Consider the following 21,103-nt stretch of genomic DNA (forward strand, 5'->3'; position numbering starts at 1 on the left):
CTGGAAAACTCATTAAGCACTAAGCTTGTTTGAGATGAGATCCCCATGCACACAAAATAAGCCACGCAAGGTCTCAGTTTACCTTGTATTTTTATAATGCCATTATAACTCAGAGGTAAACTTAGACCTCGCGTGGCTTATTGTTTTTAAAACGGTTACAAATATGGCAACATGAAACATCATAAAACACTTCTTAATAATTCACTAAGAACTACAAGAAAGTAGTTCTACTTCCCGGCCACCAGGGGGAAACACTTCCTCAGAAGGACTAGAGAGCAGTGTTTGTTAATCTCAGCCAGGCTGTGTGTTTTAGACCACAACATTTCCCAAACAAACACATAGAGAAACAAAACTTAACTGTTAGGTCAAGCTCATGGTAACTAAGATATTCGATAGAAATTCACATTTTTTTTAAGCCAGATGTAGCGGTAGTTCAATAAAAAGCATTTGAATCCGATTGGTGGCCATTTTCTCAAAATGTCCTTCGTATACTTTCAACTACGCGACCCTATCGGTTGGGAGGTGTATTGCACCCTGATACATAATAACTCTAAGAAACAGTGGCCGCCGATCGGATTAAAATACTTTGTATTGAACAATACGGAAGATACGGGTACTTAGACCCAAGCGATTCAACTTGTTACATCCGTGGCCGTGTGGTCAGCACTTTATATTTGAAATTTGAACGTTAATGTAGATGTACAGGTTGTAAATGGAGAAAGTGCCAAAGCCATGAACAAGTTGCGCCATGACGCTTGATGGCTATGGTAGATAGCGTGGCGTTTTGGATTCCACGCAAAGTGAAATAATATTATGATAATAAAATAAAAATAATAATAGAATTATAATTATGAAGTTAATAATAATAATATTTATTATGGTTATACAAGACTGGATAAATGTTTGGCTGTGCCGTCAACCTCCCTGTGGTAACACATTCTGACGGGTCACAACATTTGGCACAACTCGGTCTCTCCGTGTGCGTCACTGTCATAACACCCCGCTGAGCCAATCAACGACAGCAACGTCATACCACCCCTCTGAGCCAATCAACGACAGCTATGGAAGGAAACCCCTCTGGTACGGAAAGCCAAAAGGGTAAAAAATTACCACGTGACCGACCTTATTAGTCTAATCCGCAGTACGACGGTGTCGCAAGGCGAAATACTTTATTCGTTGTTTATTTTTGCGATGGACTATAATATTAATAACTACATTAAATAATTAACATTAATATTACACGTAACACCGACGTGAGATTATTTAAATCCATTTCTAGAAGCGATGTTGGTTGAACATTAAAAACAGGTTTGATTAAAGCGCTTTAAGGCAGGGGTCTTCAACGTTTTCAGGCCAAGGACCCCCTAGCTGAGAGAGAGATGAAGCAGGGACCCCCCTCTATATTGTATAAAATTGTGTTTCAGATTATACTTTTTTTGTTTACTTGGTCTGCTCTTTTTCCCCTCTATATCTATTACCCCTTTGCCAAAAATAGCCGATCTACAAGCCCACAACGCCTCGCAGCGTGAGGCGTTGTGAGCTTGTAGATCGGCTATTTTTGGCAAAAGTTCTCCTCAGAAAAGGGATGCTAGGAGTCAAGTGGTTAATGTAATAAAAAAAACATATCACACAAAGATTTGGCGGACCCCCTGTAGTAACTCTGAGGACCCCCTAGGGGTCCCGGACCCCCTGTTGAAGACCCCTGCTTTAAGGGTTAAAGGTGTGCAGAGGAAGTGCTTCCTCCTGGCGTGAATAAATACTTCCGGGGTCGCAGGAAGTGCTTCCTCAGGCTTGTATAAATACTTCCGGGGTTACAGTGGAAGAGAAACATCTTTTCAAACATACATGGCTTTGATATTTAAATAATAAAACCTCTGTGTTGAACATGAACTACGTACCGGGGACGGCGAGTCTGATCGATGACATTGACAGTAAGTAGCTGTGATCTGACACAATGTATCCAGCCTTAGATCAACACTATCGTAGATGTATTTTTATAGAGTCTGTCTTTTACCCTCGCATCTACGAGAGTCTTAGCTCCACCCGCCCAGTTTGCCCTGGAGTGTCACCAGTAAAGCCCGTATTTCTCCAAACATGTACAAATGTAAAATATAAGGTGATTACCCGCTTTTCCCTAATGTTAACTAGGTGTACGGAGTATTTGAGTAATGTATTAGTCCATGTGTTTCAATTAAGAAGTGTTTTAATCCCGTCTGTGGCCGATTCTGTCGGAAGTGGCCAATGGGCGGTAGTGACGGAGCGCATCCGGTGAAAGCCCGAATTACACTCAATGTAAACAGGAAGTAAAGGAGAGGGGAAATGGCGTCCGGCCACAAACTGGATTAAAACACTTATTTATTGACAAATATGGACTAATACATTGCACAAATACTCCGGACTCCTAGTTAATATTTGGGGCAAGCGGGTAAGCACCTTATATTTAGCATTTGTACATGTTTGGAGAAATACGGGCTTTACTGGTGACAATTCACGGCAAACTGGGAGGGTGGTCGCTAATACTCGTAGATATACAAATGTCAAAATCGATCAAATACATCTATGATAGTCTTGATCTAAGGCTACAAATGTATCCATATGACCTGCAGTCTGTTGAAGTATTGTTGTAACATAGTGTCTATAGACGGCTGTCACTGATCACCTTTATGAGAGTTTACTTCACCATTCATTGTCACGTACATAATTCTGCGATTTAATAGTGTTTTTGCAGAGGGTTCATCATCCATGCTGGCTTGTGGACATTTGTTGTCTAAATAATATTTTTGCCATGGACATATTACCAGAAACTAAATGTATGCTACTAAGTACTGTGGTCCTTAAAGTGGGTTGAGAGACCTTCTGGGTTGCTTGGAGGTGGTCCAAATAGATCATTATAGCTCTGTAGCTCTGAGAGTGTACACATGGAACCAAATGGACCCATTTGTGTTCATTTAGTTATGGGGGTCCTTAAAAAATGTTGTAACATTGTGTCATGTATCTAAAGGTACAGTTTGTAACATTGTGTCATGTATCTAAAGGTACAGTTTGTAACATTGGGTCATGTATCTAAAGGTACAGTTTGTAACATTGTGTCATGTATCTAAAGGTACAGTTTGTAACATTGGGTCATGTATTTAAAGGTACAGTTTGTAACATTGGGTCATGTATCTAAAGGTACAGTTTGTAACATTGGGTCATGTATCTAAAGGTACAGTTTGTAACATTGCGTCATGTTGTCATCCTACAGAGAAACACCTGGTGCTGCTCCGTGATGGCAGAACCCTCATCGGTTACCTCAGAAGCATTGATCAGTTTGGTAAATAAAACTATAGTAATCTATGATTTTACATATGAAATTATTTGCTACATTTTATTTGTGTTTGTCTGCTAAGTGGACTGTAAACATTAAAGGACCACTTCACCCATTGGCACATTTCTGTCTCCTCACCCTGTGTCTCAGAGGAGGGCTGTGGACAGTTCAGAAACCTGCCTACCAGTGACATCATCGAAAGGCAACAATATATTACATTTTTCTATTAATGCAAGAACAATGGCTTTTATTTCAGCATGAAAACTGTCCAGGAGGAGAAATGCTGTAGTTTGTAATGGCTTGGAAATCCTCACTGATGATGTCATTGGTAGGCAGGCTTCTGAACCGTCAAACTAGAAGGAATGTGAGCACAGACGATGAACATTGTGCCATCTTATAATGAACATTAAATGAGGACCAATTATTATGAAGACAAAGTTAAAAATGGATGAAGTGCTCCTTTATGTATAGTAATAATGTATTTCTTTTCCCACAGCCAACCTGGTTTTCCATCAGACGGTGGAGCGCATCCACGTGGGGAAGAAGTTTGGAGACATTCCCCGAGGAATCTTCATCGTGAGGGGAGAGAACGTGGTTCTGCTCGGGGAGATCGTAAGTACAGTACCTCCACAACTCTAACACATGGATAGATAGATAGATAGATCGCTTTATTGTCATTCAACAATACATGAAATGCGTAATTGAACGAAATTCCGTTCCACTGGCTTACTATAATCTAAAACTACTCCTAGTTAAAAGAATGCTAAAATCACAGTCTGTTCATAATGAGTCCTCAGCAGCATGGAGGAGAAAGGTTAGGGGATTATTGCACTTTTTTAGATTTCACAAGTCTGATGTCTTGGGGAAAGAAACTCTTGCAAAATCGGTCTGTTCTGCACCGGATGCTGAGGAACCTTCAAAAAAATAGATTATAGGTTGCTGCTGGACAGCAACGACTATAAAAGTCCTGTATTCAAAATTGTACTTTTGGCTATTTTTACTAAGATATTTGATGTAAAGCGCAAATGGGAGGACCCCTAGTAACTAGTCCTCCAGTCAACTACTAAACGGCCAGACCACCAGACTAGGCCTGTATCCATAGAGCCAGTGGCTCTTACTGCTTAAATAAAGGGGAAAAAAGAAAATAAGTGTGATCAGAATAAGCAGAGTAGACATGAGCTCTGGTCAACAAACAACAAGGTAAAGTATAATGCAGAGAGAACAATGTAGTGACTCAAATAAACTATAGGATATCAGCTAAACCATGAACCTAGCCTGTGTCTAAACAACATGTCCTTCATCTAAATGACATTCTGTACATTTGTGGTCAGAGAAAAAATAGACATGACAGAGCCAAGAGTGTTGGTGTATTGTAAGTGCAGGAAGCCTGTACATATTGCTGTTACAAATATGAATTCATAATGCATACATATGGCCAGTGGTAAATGGAAGCAAACTAAGCATAAATAATTCAGTGTTTTAAATAATCACAATATTGTGTCTGTGTAGAGCTGATTGAAGCGCTCCACACAGCAAACCAAGCTGTGCTCACTAGTCACTAGGGCCATATGGACCACATCAATTATCATCATATTTGCAGTGTAAACGAGAGGAGCACATTTTAACGGCCAGACCACACCAATGCAACTCCTTACAACTGCCATTGTGATAATGGTTGCAAGGAGTTGTGACTAGTTGCATTGGTGTGGACTGGCCTTAAGCTGCAGTATATTGTTGCTGTCCGGTGGTAGAGGATTCTACTACCAAGGTGTTCAAGGACTCAAACTATGTTCACTTGTATTTTTAAGGTCAGCCATTCTTTTAGGTTGGTTTTGATTTAGAGTGGAGATCTTTCATGGGTTTTGGTACCATAAATTTTGGGGGAACAAGGTTTTATGCCCATGGGCTGTTGGTTGCAATCAATTGTTAATCGTTAACATTCGTACCATTCTTAACCACTTGAACCCCAGAATGCCTGTGAGGGAACATTCTGGCAAAGATAGCCAGATCTACAAGCTCCTAACACATGCTATTTTTGGTGACGAAAAGTCTGTTTCACAAATTGGCCCCATTCTGACTGGCAGCCCTAATCCAGCCTAAATCAGATTTTCAACCCAGATTGGAGTCTGATCAGTTTGGTGCAGTCTGTCTGAACAGGGCTAAGGAAACTGATTCTAATCCGATTCTTTTTTTTTTTTGCTGTTCAGACTCCAAGCTGGATAGGACACAAATCAGACCTGGGCTGAACAGGGCCTTAAGACTAGTGGGTTTAAGTGGTTGATTTGAACCAAGCCACACAATCTTCCCAAGATTTTCATACAAAATGGCTCCATCAGAGAGACCAATCAGGAGAAAATCTTCTATATTATCAACCCTTCTCTGTCCCAGCAACACACTCTCGTGGGATCTAGCACCAGTAAACATTGGTCGTTCGCAAGATCAGACGGCACCCTCTTAGGAAACCAGTTGTATGATTTGTGTAGCATTTCCCCTCTACTGGCTCCAATTGGGATGGTGTATCTTTTTATTAATTGACTCTCTTTGTTTGAACCTCTCTCTCTCTAGGATGTGGACAAGCCGTGTGACACGGTGCTGCAGCAGGTGTCCATAGAGGAGATCCTGGAGGAGCAGAGGTTACAGCAACAAGCCAAACAGGAGACGGAGAAAGTGAAGATGCAGGTCCTGAAGGACCGAGGCCTTTCCATCCCCAAAGCGGACAACCTGGATGAATACTAGCTGCTAAATGGACTGGACGCCTCAATCACCACCTTCCTACTGGACTCTTGCTTTTATGTTGAATTATGTTTATTTTTTTATTTTTTTTAAGAGAGGGATTTAGTGTGAGTGGTTAATGGATATGAGGCGATATGGCACTACATCAGTGTGCTGTGTCGCTTTCCCATTTAATTAAGAAACTGAATCGTCACTGTCGGGAGAAACGCACAATTTGTCATGAAATATAAATGGATGGATCCAACGTGGTTATTATTTAGTCACAAGCGCTTTTTAATACTTTTCATTCGTTAAATATTCATAAAACCCACAGACAAACTTAACCACTTTAACTTTCAATTTTCTTTTTTTTCCCTAAATGGCAAAAATAGCTGATCTACAAGCTCGTTGTGAGCTTGTAGATAGGCTATTTTGGCTGCTTTTGAGAGACACTCTTTTACGACGAAGTAGATCATTAATTTACGGAAAAGGAAAAAAACAGTTTAAATAGGATTATACAAGGTTTATTAAGCTTTCTGCCCGACAGACGAAATGAAAAAGAATGAAATGTTTTCACCGATGGCTGCTGTCAGTCCCACATTGTGCCAGAGGGGGGCAGTATAAATCATGTTTCTTTGTGTTTTGTTTTGAGACATTTGTTGTAGTGGTTTTGAGGATGATGTTATTCTGACCTCTGACCTCGGCACTTAGTGTTGTCAACCATAATGATGACGAACCTTTGATTTGGACATAATGTACGCCGACCACAACTCTGAACGGTCCTGCTCCATTAAAGTGTTTTGTTTTTCACCGCTGCCAGTAATTATTGACCTTCTTCAACAGGGGGGTACCCCTAGGCTATGTCAAGAACCCCCAAACCCCCCCATCTGAAAGTTTTGTACCAGGGACCCCCAGAAAAGAAGATTTGTGTAAAAAAAATTATTCATCATTTTCAAGATGTTTTAAAAACTTTCAGATTTACACACTCACTGAGCTTGTAGATCTGCAATTATTTTTTTAATAGCCAACGCCTAAATGGATAAAGTGGTTAATATGATTGATGTTTTTATTTATCATTACATAAACCACTTGAACCCTAGCATCCCTAGTCTGGGGGGGATACATTCGCCGAAAATGGCAGATCTACAAGCTCACAACACACTGCAAAGTATTGTGAGCTTGTAGATCTGCAATTGTTTTCACAAAGCGCTTTGGTGTAGAGAGCAGACCAAGTACAGAGCCAAAGGCCGGTTACCAAGAGGGTTTTATGTGGTTAAATGTTTGAAAATACATGAATAAATTGCACAACACTATCATCAGTGTTGTGTAAAATGAATGGTTGTGCTTTCAAACAAATCTTTTACAAAGTTTAATTAAGTTGTAATTTTAAACACACTCATGGGGGTCCCTGGCACAAAATCTTTTCAAATTGGGGTCTGTGGCTATGCATATCAATGTGGGGGTCCTTGACATGAAAATGTTTGAGAACCACTACTCTAAAAACATAATTTCACCACTTCTATAAACTTATAAACCTCAATCAAGTTGATTGTTCTCTTGTTAACTACACAACTAAAGCAGTGCTGTTCTTGTACCAGCCAGTAGATGGCGTAAAACGTTGCCTTTGGCACGCAGTGATGATGATGACATTAAAAACATGAGAAATATGCATTCATATTCATCCATTCATCCATCATCAATCACCCGGCTCAATTTAATTGGGTCGTCGGACTAATTCGGTTTCAAGACGAGTCATTATTTCAAATCAGACACGCTAATAATGCCCGCTTTAAAAAATGAGCCCATAGTCATTAGAAGCAGATCATTTGTCCCCATCAGACAGTAATGATGATGCTTCCTGTTACTGCATTTGACAAGCAAGCAGGGCTAGGCCTGCAGGACCAGGACTATGGCTAGACCTGCAGAATCAGGACTAGGACCAGGGCTAGGCCTGCAGAATCAGGACTAGGACCAGGGCTAGGCCTGCAGAATCAGGACTAGGACCAGGGCTAGGCCTGCAGAACCAGGGATATGCTTGCAGAACCGAGACCAGAACCAAGGCTATGCCTGCAGAACTAGGACCAAAACCAGGGCTATACCTGCAGAACCAGTACCAAAACCAGGGGTATGCCTGCAGAACCAGGTCCAGTACCAAAACCAGGGCTATGCCTGCAGAACCAGGACTAGGCCTGTAGAACCAGGACTAGGCCTGCCGAAAAGTCCCTTTATAGCAGACACAACGCTCTAGGTAAGGTATCCCAGAGAGAGAATACAAACTGTAATCATCTCTGTTGGAAGGAGGTGCAAATCAAACAGCAGCACTTAAATGAATTCATCTGGTAGTTTTTCCTCCTCTTTAATGCAGACATAATTGTGGACTTAAGTGGAATTAAGTGTTAATTAATTGCATGTATGAATTCAATGGACCCTTATATCCTTATGAGGAAGTGATTTCAATACCATATACAACAAGTAGCAATACTGCAATAGAAATACTCAGTTTTACAAGTCAAAGTTCAGAATTCAAAATGTACTTGAGTAAAAGTCCAAAAGTATTGTCATCAAAATGTACTTAAAGTACCAAAAGTAAAAGTACTAATTACGCAGAATGTATACAATACATGTATAATAAAAATCTTTTGAAAATAGCAGATCTACAAGCTCACAATGCATGCATTGTAACACATTGTGAGCTTGTAGATCGGCTATTTTCAAATGGCCGAAATACACTGATGTCTGTTTTATAATTAATAATCTAAATCTACAAAGTAACTAACTAAAGTGTTCAAATAAGTGGAGTAAAAGCACAGTATCTGGATCCGAGATGTAGTGGAGTAGAACTTAAGTACAAGTACTAATTAGACATACTCAAGTAAAGTACAAATACCTCAAAATTGTACTTAAGTAAATCTACTTAGTTACTTTCCACCACTGACTTTTATACTCTGACAGATTGAGTTACTATGGTGACTTTGCAGATTTAGATTATTAATTATCACATTAAATCTCTACATCTAAAGCTCACACCGAGATCTGCTGTTTTAGAAAGAGTTCCTAATGTAGGAAAGAACTGTGTAGGATACTTTTACTGAAGTAGCCTACATTTACACGCCAATACTTGGGTAGCCTCTACTTTTACTCAAGTAAAAGTTTGACCATACATGCCTTTTACTTGTAACAGAGCTTGTATTTACATGTATTTTTAATATTGTGGTAATGCTACTTTTACTGAAGTAAAACTAAAGGAATCTAAGTACTTCTACTTCCTCCACGGAGTTAAATAAACACTGAGAATTTTCATTTTCAGTGAGGAAGGCCCCGCCCATTTTGATGACGCACTAAGAGCAGGGTTGCCATGTCTGCTTGTTATAAGCGACTTTGGGCTTATTTAGTTTGTGAAGTTGCTTGGTGGTGCAGTCAGTGCTGTGCTGCTTCCTAATGCTGTTTCTAGACTTTGATTGATCTATTGAATACTTTATTAACAGTTTGCCCAAAAAAGCACAGAAAGTACAGTGTAACACAAATACAATGCTAAAAGGATTGGTTAAGATAGGCTTGGACTTTTTTTTTCAGGGGCCATGCAGTTCCTAATTGCTGCCACCTGTAAGTGCTCATTTAGAGGTTAGGTTTTGAAGGAGAGTAAAGGAGTCACACTTCTTTATGACTGTTGGACCAGTGGTTCTCAAACATTTTCATGTGAAGGACCCCCCATGTATTTGTCTGCGGACTTGTTGTAGTATCTTTTTAGAATCATTGTATAACTGTACCTCTGTACTTTTTGCAAACTGTTAATTAATAAAGTAACATACATAACCGATACTCTGCACCTTAATCTCCATGTGCATGCACTGATACTCTGTCTAGAAACAGATACCAGCTGTGACCCTCATGCACTTTATTTCTAAATCTCATGTAGGCTACATACATGTTTGGATGGATAGGCTATGTGTAAATATGTAGATATTGTTGTCTCTTTTCTTCCCCTTCCCTTGCCCTTTCCTTCTTCTTTCTCTATTCTGGAAAAAGTGATGTGACAATAAAGCTGATTATGATTCTGAGTATTCAATCAAAACCTGTCTTCTTAAGGCCAGTCCACCCCCTGCAACTCCTTGCAACAACATGCAACTGAACTACTTGCAACCATTAACTCCATTACCACGATGGCAGTTGCAAGGAGTTGCATTGGTGTGGACTGGCCTTAAAACTGTTTTGTTGCAAGGAGTTGCCACTAGTTGCATTGCTGAATATATATCCAGATCCAGTAGAACTAAAAGACAAGTCATTTCATGTCTGGTTGTGCTCGGGTGTTAGAACCAAATAGCCGATCTACAAGCTCGCAGCACGACAAGTTGTGAGCTTGTAGATCGGCTATTTTCAGCATGCAACCAAGTGTAAAATCAGCCATTATGACGGCATCAAGGCACCGCCAACATACATTTTAGTCGATTAAATCAACTGTAGATTTAGTCGACTAAAATCTTATGATATTTAGTCGACTAAAACTAGACTAAAACTAAAAATTTTCAGATGACTAAAATATGAACGCTGGTTGCTTATTTCTGTCGCAGAGTCTGGCAACACTGCCTCTGAGGAGGAGGCGGAGGAGGAAGGGGGGGTGTATGTAGGCTGTTTCTCCTGCTGTTCTGATCACCTCCTCCCTCCTCTCTACACTAACACTATGCGTTAACGAAGGGAAGGACGCTTTTGACTTGTTTTCCATGGATGGTTCTAATCCGACGCCATCCATCCTCCTCAGTTTGTCCTCCAGCAGAGAGCCAGGCAGCGCGGCGGCTCATGACGCTCTGTGAGGCCGGGGAGAGGAGGGGGGAACCCGGGGAGAAAACACTGAGGAGACCGCTGCCTGGAACAAGCCTCTGGTGGATCATAGGGTAGGAGCTCCTCTTTACCTCCTAAACCTACAGATCTGTGATAAAGACCTACCTACTGCAACCAGCCTGGTGCTAGTAGATCTATAGACCTACCTATACCTAGATAGATCTACCAGCCCTACCACCATAATAACAAGAGGACCAATAAGGAACTATGATGAACATTATTATTCATTATTCCACATTATGATCAGATCTGCTGCTTGGAACCAGAAGAGGATTTAATTGACATAAAGACCATCATCTAACACACACACACACACACACACACACACACACACACACACACACACACACACACACACAGCAGTGTGTTTGAAGGACGGACGATTCTCTCTCTCTCTCTCTCTCTCTCTCTCTCTCTCTCTCTGTGTGTCTCTGCCAGAAGAACCGTTGGTTGGACAGAACCAGGATCCTGTTCATATTAAAGGACATATTAGATCATATTAGATCTCACAGTGTGTGATGGAGCTGGAGAACATCGTAGCCAACACTGTGCTGCTGAAGGCCAGAGAGGGTGAGTTAATAAACTCTGCTTTATTATTACATGATGAGATACTAAACATGTACTGTTACTGTTAATGTGTTAGGACATGTTTCACTTTCACCTTCTGACCACAGCCTGTAGGCTATATGACACACACACACACACACACACACACACACACACACACACACACACACACACACACATACACACACACACACACACACACACACACACACACACACACACACACACACACACACACACACACACACACACACACACACACACACACACAGTTAGACTACATCACAGGCCTAGTGTCCACTAGTTGAATGATTATCACAGACAACATGCATCATAAATCATACCTGCTGATCATGTGACGTAATGCAACGTTATTTATATGCAAACAAATGTTATTGTAAGATTGTCACTGGCATCATCTCTGCTTCCTGTCTGTGTCACTTACTGTACTGTCAACCACTGTCTGTCTGTCTGTCTGTCTGTCTGTCTGTCTGTCTGTCTGTCTGTCTGTCTGTCTGTAGGCCCAATGAAGGGTTTATTTCTACAGCACACAACAAGTCAAGTCCTGTGGTGTTTCACTATTTGAGTGCAACACGTTGATGAAGGGTCCATTTGGTTCCATTTGTACACACTGGTGTTAAAGGAACACTGAGGATCTTTTAACTGTCTGGTTGGTTTTAAGGGTTGACAGGTGTCAATCCAAGGTGTGGATCAGGCAGTATTTCCCCCCCAATCAAACCATGTCTCCCACAAACCATACAGCATTGTTTCTCAAACATTTTCATGTTAAGGAGGACCCCCAAATTGATATGTATTTGGCCACAGACCCCCATCTGACCATGTTTTGTGCACAGGGGACCCCCTCAGAAGCAAAGATTTGAGTTAAAAAGGTTCAATGTCTGCTTTAAAATAAATATAAAGATTTGCACACATTTTCCACGATAAAAAATAAACAAACAGCAGATCTACAAGCTCATAGCGCGGCACTCTTATGAGCTTGTATACATCTGCATTTCTTTTAATAGCCTATGTATAAAATATGGCTCCAAGTGGTTAAAATCATTGCTATAAGACCTGGAACGCATCTGTGTCACTTTAGATTTCTTTGGGCTATTCAAAAATAGCAGATCTACAAGCTCATTGCGCGGCACTCGGTGCCGCGCTATGAGCTTGTAGATCTGCTATTTTTGAAAAATCGTGAAAACATTTTTGGGGGGATTCTTTTCAAAAAACTGTTAGGATTTAGAAAAAACATTTAAGAATCGCCTCAGGTCTTAATGGGTTAACACATTTAGTCGGGGACACCCTCACCCCCAAGGACCGCCAGGGGGTCCCCGGACCCCACTTTGAGAACCAATGCCTTCCGGTTCACTGTGTGTGTGTGTGACACAAACAGAACGGCTGTTTGGTTTCGCAACAGGTTTTGTAACGTGCTGAGACACATAGATGTTCCTCCAGGGAACCTGTCTTCTTCCTCTCTCTGTGTGAGAACCATGAGGTGATGATGATGACGAGGATGATGTAACGTCCGGTGTTGAAATCATTGTGGTCTCTTTATCTTCCTCACCTAACCCCCCCCCCCCACCACACACACACACACACAGACAACCCCCCCCACATATTTATTATAGGTCCAGGGCAATGACTGTTATGTTAATCCATTCCATCGGGGAAACGCATCTCTGTCATTTTTACATTTCTTTGGCTATTCCAAAATAGCAGATCTACAAACTCATAGCATGGGTATATATATATATATTTTTTAAAGCGAACATTTGTAAAATATTTTCTTCCAGGGAGGGACCCCAGAGAAGCAAAGATTTGAGTTACAAATGTTCGCTTTAAAAAAAAAATATATATTCAAAGATTTACACAAATTTACACAAATATTCTTTGAATATGAAGGCCTGTATACCTGCTATAACCCTCTGAATATGAAGGCCTGTATACCTGCTATAACCCTCTGAATATGAAGGCCTGTATACCTGCTATAACCCTCTGAATATGAAGGCCTGTATACCTGCTATAACCCTCTGAATATGAAGGCCTTTATACCTGCTATAACCCTCTGAATACGAAGGCCTGTATACCTGCTATAACCCTCTGAATACGAAGGCCTGTATACCTGCTATAACCCTCTGAATACGAAGGCCTGTATACCTGCTATAACCCTCTGAATATGAAGGCCTGTATACCTGCTATAACCCTCTGAATATGAAGGCTGTATACCTGCTATAACCCTCTGAATATGAAGGCCTCTATACCTGCTATAACCCTCTGAATATGAAGGCTGTATACCTGCTATAACCCTCTGAATATGAAGGCCTCTATACCTGCTATAACCCTCTGAATATGAAGGCCTCTATACCTGCTATAACCCTCTGAATATGAAGGCCTCTATACCTGCTATAACCCTCTGAATATGAAGGCTGTATACCTGCTATAACCCTCTGAATATGAAGGCCTCTATACCTGCTATAACCCTCTGAATATGAAGGCTGTATACCTGCTATAACCCTCTGAATATGAAGGCCTCTATACCTGCTATAACCCTCTGAATATGAAGGCCTCTATACCTGCTATAACCCTCTGAATATGAAGGCCTCTATACCTGCTATAACCCTCTGAATATGAAGGCTGTATTCCTGCTATAACCCTCTGAATATGAAGGCTGTATTCCTGCTATAACCCTCTGAATATGAAGGCCTCTATACCTGCTATAACCCTCTGAATATGAAGGCCTGTATACCTCCTATAACCCTCTGAATATGAAGGCTGTATACCTGCTATAACCCTCTGAATATGAAGGCTGTATACCTGCTATAACCCTCTGAATATGAAGGCTGTATACCTGCTATAACCCTCTGAATATGAAGGCTGTATACCTGCTATAACCCTCTGAATATGAAGGCCTGTGTACCTGCTATAACCCTCTGAATATTAAGGCCTGTGTAGCGTTCCTTTACCCTCTGTATGAACCTGACACTTTTAATAGCCAGAAGAGCTTATATGATGCAGGAATCAGCTGATCAATGATCACGTCTATCGTGGATTAACTTCCAACAGAAATGACATTAAAAACACGACACTATGTCTGGACTGTTTGACAGCCTATAGGCCTCTATAGCATCATCATATCTATAGCTCTGGTCCATTATACCAGTGGTTTTCAACACTTTTCATATCGAGGTGCATTATTTATTTGGCCTTTGAGCCACAAAATCATCGTTTGATGAGATTTAACCTCTCAGACCCAGAACGTTGAATATTTTGTTACCGTTGGATACGTTTTTGTCCACAATTCCATGCTTTATTGATGTTGGTACCAATAGGAGAGATAACAGGCAAACGTTGATCAAAATAACAATTCCGTAATTAAGTAAATGCAGATCATTTAACTCTTGAGAGAGTAAAATGAAACCAAACGGACCCTTACGGGTCCGTTTGGTTTCATTTTACGCTCTCAATAGTTAAAGATCTTTAAGGGTTCATTTGGTAACCAACTCTCCATCATTTAGCTGCATGGGGACCACCTGGAACCCCCTCAAGGACCACTGGTGGTCCCCCAGACCACTGGTTGAGAACCACAGCATTAGAAGGAGTTCTCCTTCGTTCTATAACGCTATGGACCAGAGCTAATAACATCCTATAGCCCGGTGAACCAAACCACCCTGGTCGCGGAATTCACATTTTCATTTTCATTCAGGTCTGCTAAATGAAAATGAAATATGAATTCCGTGAGCGGGATGGTTTGGTTTTCCAGGCTAATAACATCCCACTCTCTCTCTCTCTCTCTCTCTCTCTCTCTCTCTCTCTCTCTCTCTCTCTCTCTCTCTCTCTCGGAGGTGTTTTCCACAGATTAAAAGATGCACTACTGGGCAGAAGGGAGGTCGGGGGATCATGTGTTTAATCGCCGTCATGTTTACACACTCCACAATAGCGTTGGCTGTCCCTGGGTTCCCGCTCGGGGCCAAAACACAGAAACCTGAATGTTCATGGCTGCTGCTGCTGCTGCTGCTGCTTAGTGTTGCCAGATTTTGCGAGAGAAATAAGCAACCGGGGTCTATGAAAGCAAGGCCAAAAGAAGCGACTATGAGCACTTTAAACCTATGTACTGTACACGCCGGCTATTTGAAAATAGGCGATCTACAAGCGAGCATAGTTTTCCTGCCCCGATTACTGCGCGTCGCCGTGCCGAACGATGCTCTGATGAAGGCTCATAGCAGAAACTTGTAAGCGTTCGTTTATTGGTGTGTGCCAATAAAAAAAGGAAATGGAAATGTGAGAATTTTGGATGTGCTACCTTTGTGGGATTTTCGTTTCAATTCCTACTTTTTATATGTCCACTAGAACCAACTGAGCGCCGTTCCGAGTTATGTACCGATAGGGACAGAATTGTACATTATCGGCCGCATTGCATCGCGTTGTGAGGTTGTAGATCTGCTATTTTCAAATAAATCTTGGGAGGCCCGGACGGCTGGCGTAGCCGTCCGGGCACCTAGGCTGCTAATGGTTCGAATCCCGATCCCGACGACCTTTGCTGTGTGTCACTCCCCACCTCTCTCTCCCCATTTACAGTTTACTGAATACTATCTAAAAACAAAGGCAGAAAAACCCAAAACATATCTGCGGGGGGGCGGGGGGATGAAATATGTTTTAATCATTGTAACAACACAAGTCTTGTACGGGGGGATCCCTGGCACAAAATGTATTCAGATGGGGATACGCGGACAATTACATAATTATCAATTTGGGAGGTCCTTGACATTTTTTTGACAAAATTTAAAGAACCACTGGCACTGGTTTAAACAACATTAGGAAACAAACCCCAAATAAGCAACTACACAGCAACTAGAAACAATATTATTACAAGCAACTTTACAGAAAAAACAAGCCCAAAGTGGCTTATTATAAGCAGACATGGCAACACCGGTGCTGCCGCTCGCTCGCTGCCTGCTGCCGCGTTACGTCTGCAGTCTTTAGGAATGTGCAGCAGAGAGCCCGGCGAGCGTCACAGTCCTGTGGAGCCTCCTCGTGTGCATCATCAAACCACCCGGCCCGTCCGACTTAATCAGCCTCTGAGAAGGGCTGTGTTCCCATGTAGAGAGAGAGGAGAGGAACACACGGGCTGTGTTCCCATGTAGAGAGAGAGGAGAGGAACACATGCGACTTTTGATGCCGGTGGAATGGAGGATGGTGTAATTATGTGGCAACGGTCTCTATGGAGCCTGAACACAGTGACGCAGGGAGAGAGCAGGCTGCGCTGCCTCTGGCTGCCCCGCTAGTTATCTCATAAATGATGACATACTTCTTTTTTTTCTTTTTTCTTTTTTTAAGGGGGGGGCGGGGAGAGCATGTAGCAGCATAGGGTCACACTAGTCACACACACACACACACACACACACACACACACACACACACACACACACACACACACACACACACACACACACACACACACACACACACGACCCGGTTTAAAAAAAGAAAAGCCTGGGAAGAGAAAAAGTCTTATCACTAAAAAAGTGCAGAATCCTACTATGGTTCCCAAGGAGGCAAAAAATCCAATGCAAAAAATCCAACTGCTATTTTTGTAACTTTTGTTTAGGCAAACAAACACTCAATTGGCTTACAATCTTACGAGCAGTCTGTACGATTTTAAGCCAATTGTGTGTTTGTTTGTTTGTTTGTTTGTTTGCCTGCAATGCATTCTCACTGCCAAGACGGCAAACGGGTGACTTGTTGTTGGGACGGATTTGACCAAACGGCAAACGTTTGCTTGAAAGAGGGGGGATACCCTGGACGGGGTGTGTTGACCATAGGGGGATATGAGTTAGGATTCTGTGACCCTATCGGGGCGTATAACTCAGAACAGCGTTGTGTCAGCTGAAGCGAGGACTTGGCAGTGCTCGGCGCGCCGGCGACTCGCTTGTTCGCTCGGCGGTGCCTCTCGTGACTCAAAGTTCGTTTTTTAGACGGCACGCCTCTGTCGTTTTAACCGTTTTTTTTGGCAGAGCCGTCACCCTTTTTTTTACGTCTTGGGTTTAAGAGCGGCACTTCCGCATTCCTGGAGTGCGGAAGGGAAGTGCCCCGGGACGGCACCAGATAACTGGAGGGGAAGAAGTGCCCCGGAACGGCACCAGATGACTGGAGGGGAAGTCCCTTCCGGTCAAACGTTTGACATTTGGTCACATGATTTGTCCCAAGAAGTCACGATGGGTCGTTTGGGGAGTGAGAGTGTGTTGTTGCCTAAATAAGAGCTGCTAAAATAGCAGTGTGAACTGAAGGCATTAACCCATTAAGACACCATTCTACAAATGTCTTCTAAACCCTAACAGTTTTCTGAAACACTTCTGTTGCTATAATATCAGTGGTGCAGCTGGTGCTCAACCTTTTTCATGTCAAGGACCCCCAAAATGATATGTATTTGGCCTCGGACCCCCATCTGAAAACAATTTGTAGATCTTGTATGAGCTTGTAGATCTGCTATTTTTGAATATCCAAAGAAATCTTAAAATGACACAGATGCGTTCCTGCTCTAAATAAAACTGTACAGTGGTCTCCCTCCTCAATAGTTTGTTCTTTTGCGAGAGAAGAGTCCCTAGTATCCCAAGATTCACCATGCACTTGAGAGTGTACAGATTGAACCAAATGGACCCGTAACGGGTCCCGTCTGTACACCCTCCAGAGATGTAGAAAAGGGATAAAGGAATAGCAGGGTTTTTACTGTGTACCAGATGGGAATAGAGGAGGGTGAGACCCTGAGAGTTAACGGCAGTGAAACAGGGAGTTGGTATTTATATTGGCGGGCCCGTTCCAAACCAAACATTTCAAGGGTGCATTAGTTCATCAGACCAGTGGTTCTCAAACTTTTTCATGTCAAGGACCCCCAAATTGACACTTATTAGCCCACAGACCCCCATTTGAAAAGATATGCAAGGGACACCCCATAATAGAAGATGTTTTTACGGCTCTAGCAGTGATTCTCAATCATTTTAATTTCTAGGACCCCCAGTTTGACATGCATTAGGGCTACGGACCCCCATTTAATGGCATTTCTATCTCTTGGACCCCAATTTACATTGTAAAAATCAATGTTAATTTAACTCTGAGAGTGTACAAATGGAACCAAATGGACCCTTACGGGTCCATTTGGTTCCATTTGTACACTCTCAGAGTTAAAACATTGATTTTATAATATAAATTGGGGTCCCAGAGATATACCACTGGTTTAGAGAGAATCATTAAGGTACCGTTATGGTTAAAATCCTAAAAGGAATCCCAACCATAGAGTAATAATAATATATCTAGAGGGAGGATTGCCCCGCCCCCAGCTATTCATTTCAATCAAAGTTGCTCACTGGCTTTTGAAGCACCTGGAGGAACGCTCTACTTCTGCATTTAGGCACCGCATTTTGCATGCCCGAATGCAGAAGTCTTGACGAGTCGAGCAGCCGCACTATAGGGTTTGAAACATTTTAGAAACATGTGCAGCCAGTGGCCTTTTAAATACGGAAGTATTCGGCCGCTTCACTGTTCTACCGTGGTTCTACTGGGTGCCTGATCCCAACCCTATTATTATGATAAGTTGATGCGGGCCGGGCGGAATATTATCTTCATGAATTAATAAGAACAGCTAATGAGCCCCGTCCCAGAGGACCTGCCGTGGTGTTGAGCCATGTGGTGGGGGGGTTAAGAGAGAGAGAGAGCCCAGGGTCTTCATATTTTCATTATTATTAAAGGGATAAGGGGTTAATAACTAAGACACAAAGCTGGTAGGCCCGGGATCAACGGACTCTGGCCTTCAAAAAGCGTCTCCGTGGGAAACAGGATCAACGGTTTCAATCTAAAGAAACGTACGAACGCTTGGCGTGTTTGAGACGGTTGTTGTGAGTGAGTGCTGCTCGTTTAAAAAAATAAAAATCCTTTGAAAGTAGCAGATTTACACGCTCACAATGTGTCGCATCGCGAGAGAGACGCATTGTGAGCTTGTAGATCTGTTATTTTCAAATGGCCGAAATGTGTATAGGGCTGAAGTGGGTAATGCATGTTATGTAATAATAATCAAGATCTACAAAGTAACTATTAACTAAAGTTTTCAAATAATTGTAGTGGAGTAAAAGCACAATATTTGCCTCTGAGATGTAGAGGAGTAGAAGTAAAAGTACTGAAAATTGGAAATACTCCAGTAAAGTAAAAAAATACCTCAAAATTGTACTTAAGTGCAGTACTTGAGTAAATGTACATAGTTACTTTACACCACTGGTTGTGAGTGAGTGAGTGCTGCTTGTTTTCCCTCAAACAGTTTGAAGGATTATAGCCCCCCCCCTGTCAAAGGCATGCATGGGGAAATGACTTTGATAGTCTGGAGTGTGTGTGTGTGTGTGTGTGTGTGTGTGTGTGTGTGTGTGTGTGTGTGTGTGTGTGTGTGTGTGTGTGTGTGTGTGTGTGTGTGTGTGCGTGTGCGTGCGTGCGTGCGCGTGTGCGTGTGTGTGTGTGTAATATGGCACACACACATGCATGGCAGACTACAGTACTATGCACAGGGCTGAGCTGAGGTCACATACCATTGACAGAGAGCTAGAATGAATGAAGCGAGTAGAGGGAGGAGAGGAGAGGCTGTTTATTCCTGTTTGTTTATGCGAGCGTGTCTCCTCTCTGCAGCCAGAGCTAAAGTGAAAGGCATGCGCTGCGTGGCCGCCTCCCAACAAGCCCCGCCGCCCCACACACACACACACACACACACACACACACACACACACACACACACACACACACACACACACACACACACACACACACACACACACATTCACACAACAGGAAGGAAAGGAAAGGACGGCCCCCGGTTTTGGTTTGGTTTATACACTGACTGTGATCTGTCCCTGTTTTACTGTATGTCAGCATCCGTTTCTTCACACTTTAAGGTAGCTCTGCACCGCACGACGTCAAGTGTTGGAAAGCGTCTGTTGCCGAAAGATTAGCTCCAATCAGAACCTCTCCCTCCGCTGTGTGGCTCAGAGATGAGGTTCCACACTCTCGGGTGCAGAAAGGTGACGACACACCGGTGAATATCGGCCACTATGCATCATGACTCTTACCTTTTTCCGCACATCGTATCCAAAAAGCTAAGCTCGTCCCCCCTGCTCTCAGATGTTAAAATGTTTTTTTGCGGTCAAGAAAATCTACGCGCCGGGTTGAAGAGCAAAGCGTTTAAATCGCTTAGTTAGTCAGCCTGTGGACAGTCACCCCCCGTCCACGTGCTCAGTACTGCTCCCGTTAGATTGCATTGGGAAAACATGCCACAGACTGACTAAAAAAGCCATTTAAACGCTTGTTTCAACTCGTTGGTTAGATTTTCTTGAGTGCTAAAATTTTAAACATCTGAGAGCAGGGGGGCTATCCTTTACTTTTTGGATACGATGTGTAGAAAAGGGTAAGAATAAGAATCATGCACGCTCAGTCGGCTTTTGACCGTCGGATAGCAGTGAGCTTGTTGTTGAAAAAGACGCCAGACCATAGGCTATAGCTTTAGCATCATAGTAGCCTTCTGTCGGTGTCGGCTCTCAGGTGCATTCAACAACTTTTTGATTCACACCTTCCAACCGCCTGCCTGACAGTCTGTAGTAAACCGTAGTGGTCTGTTTGGTGGAGAGATACATTTACCCAAAAAGTGGCGGC

General features: G+C 42.4%; 2 protein-coding genes across 4 annotated transcripts in view; both read left to right on the forward strand.

Moving 5' to 3' along the window:
• Positions 1–1,778: 1,778 nt before the first annotated feature.
• On the forward strand, positions 1,779–6,829 carry lsm1 (LSM1, U6 small nuclear RNA associated). Its single transcript, XM_084054720.1, has 4 exons — positions 1,779–1,931; positions 3,245–3,313; positions 3,804–3,919; positions 5,873–6,829. Exons 1-4 carry the CDS (start codon positions 1,886–1,888, stop codon positions 6,041–6,043), a joined length of 402 nt encoding a protein of 133 aa, XP_083910846.1. The 5' UTR covers positions 1,779–1,885; the 3' UTR covers positions 6,044–6,829.
• Positions 6,830–10,688: 3,859 nt separating this feature from the next.
• The window catches only part of grk5l (G protein-coupled receptor kinase 5 like), a 64,642-nt gene continuing 54,227 nt past the window's right edge, over positions 10,689–21,103 (forward strand). For all 3 annotated transcript variants that reach the window (XM_084055749.1, XM_084055748.1, XM_084055750.1), the window contains exon 1: positions 10,689–11,425. In XM_084055749.1, coding sequence (XP_083911875.1) covers positions 11,374–11,425 — 52 coding nt within the window. In that variant the 5' untranslated portion in view covers positions 10,689–11,373. The remainder of the gene's footprint in view (positions 11,426–21,103) is intronic.

Source organism: Gymnoscopelus microlampas (assembly GCF_963454915.1).
Source record: "Gymnoscopelus microlampas genome assembly, chromosome: 4".
Lineage (NCBI taxonomy): Eukaryota > Metazoa > Chordata > Actinopteri > Myctophiformes > Myctophidae > Gymnoscopelus > Gymnoscopelus microlampas.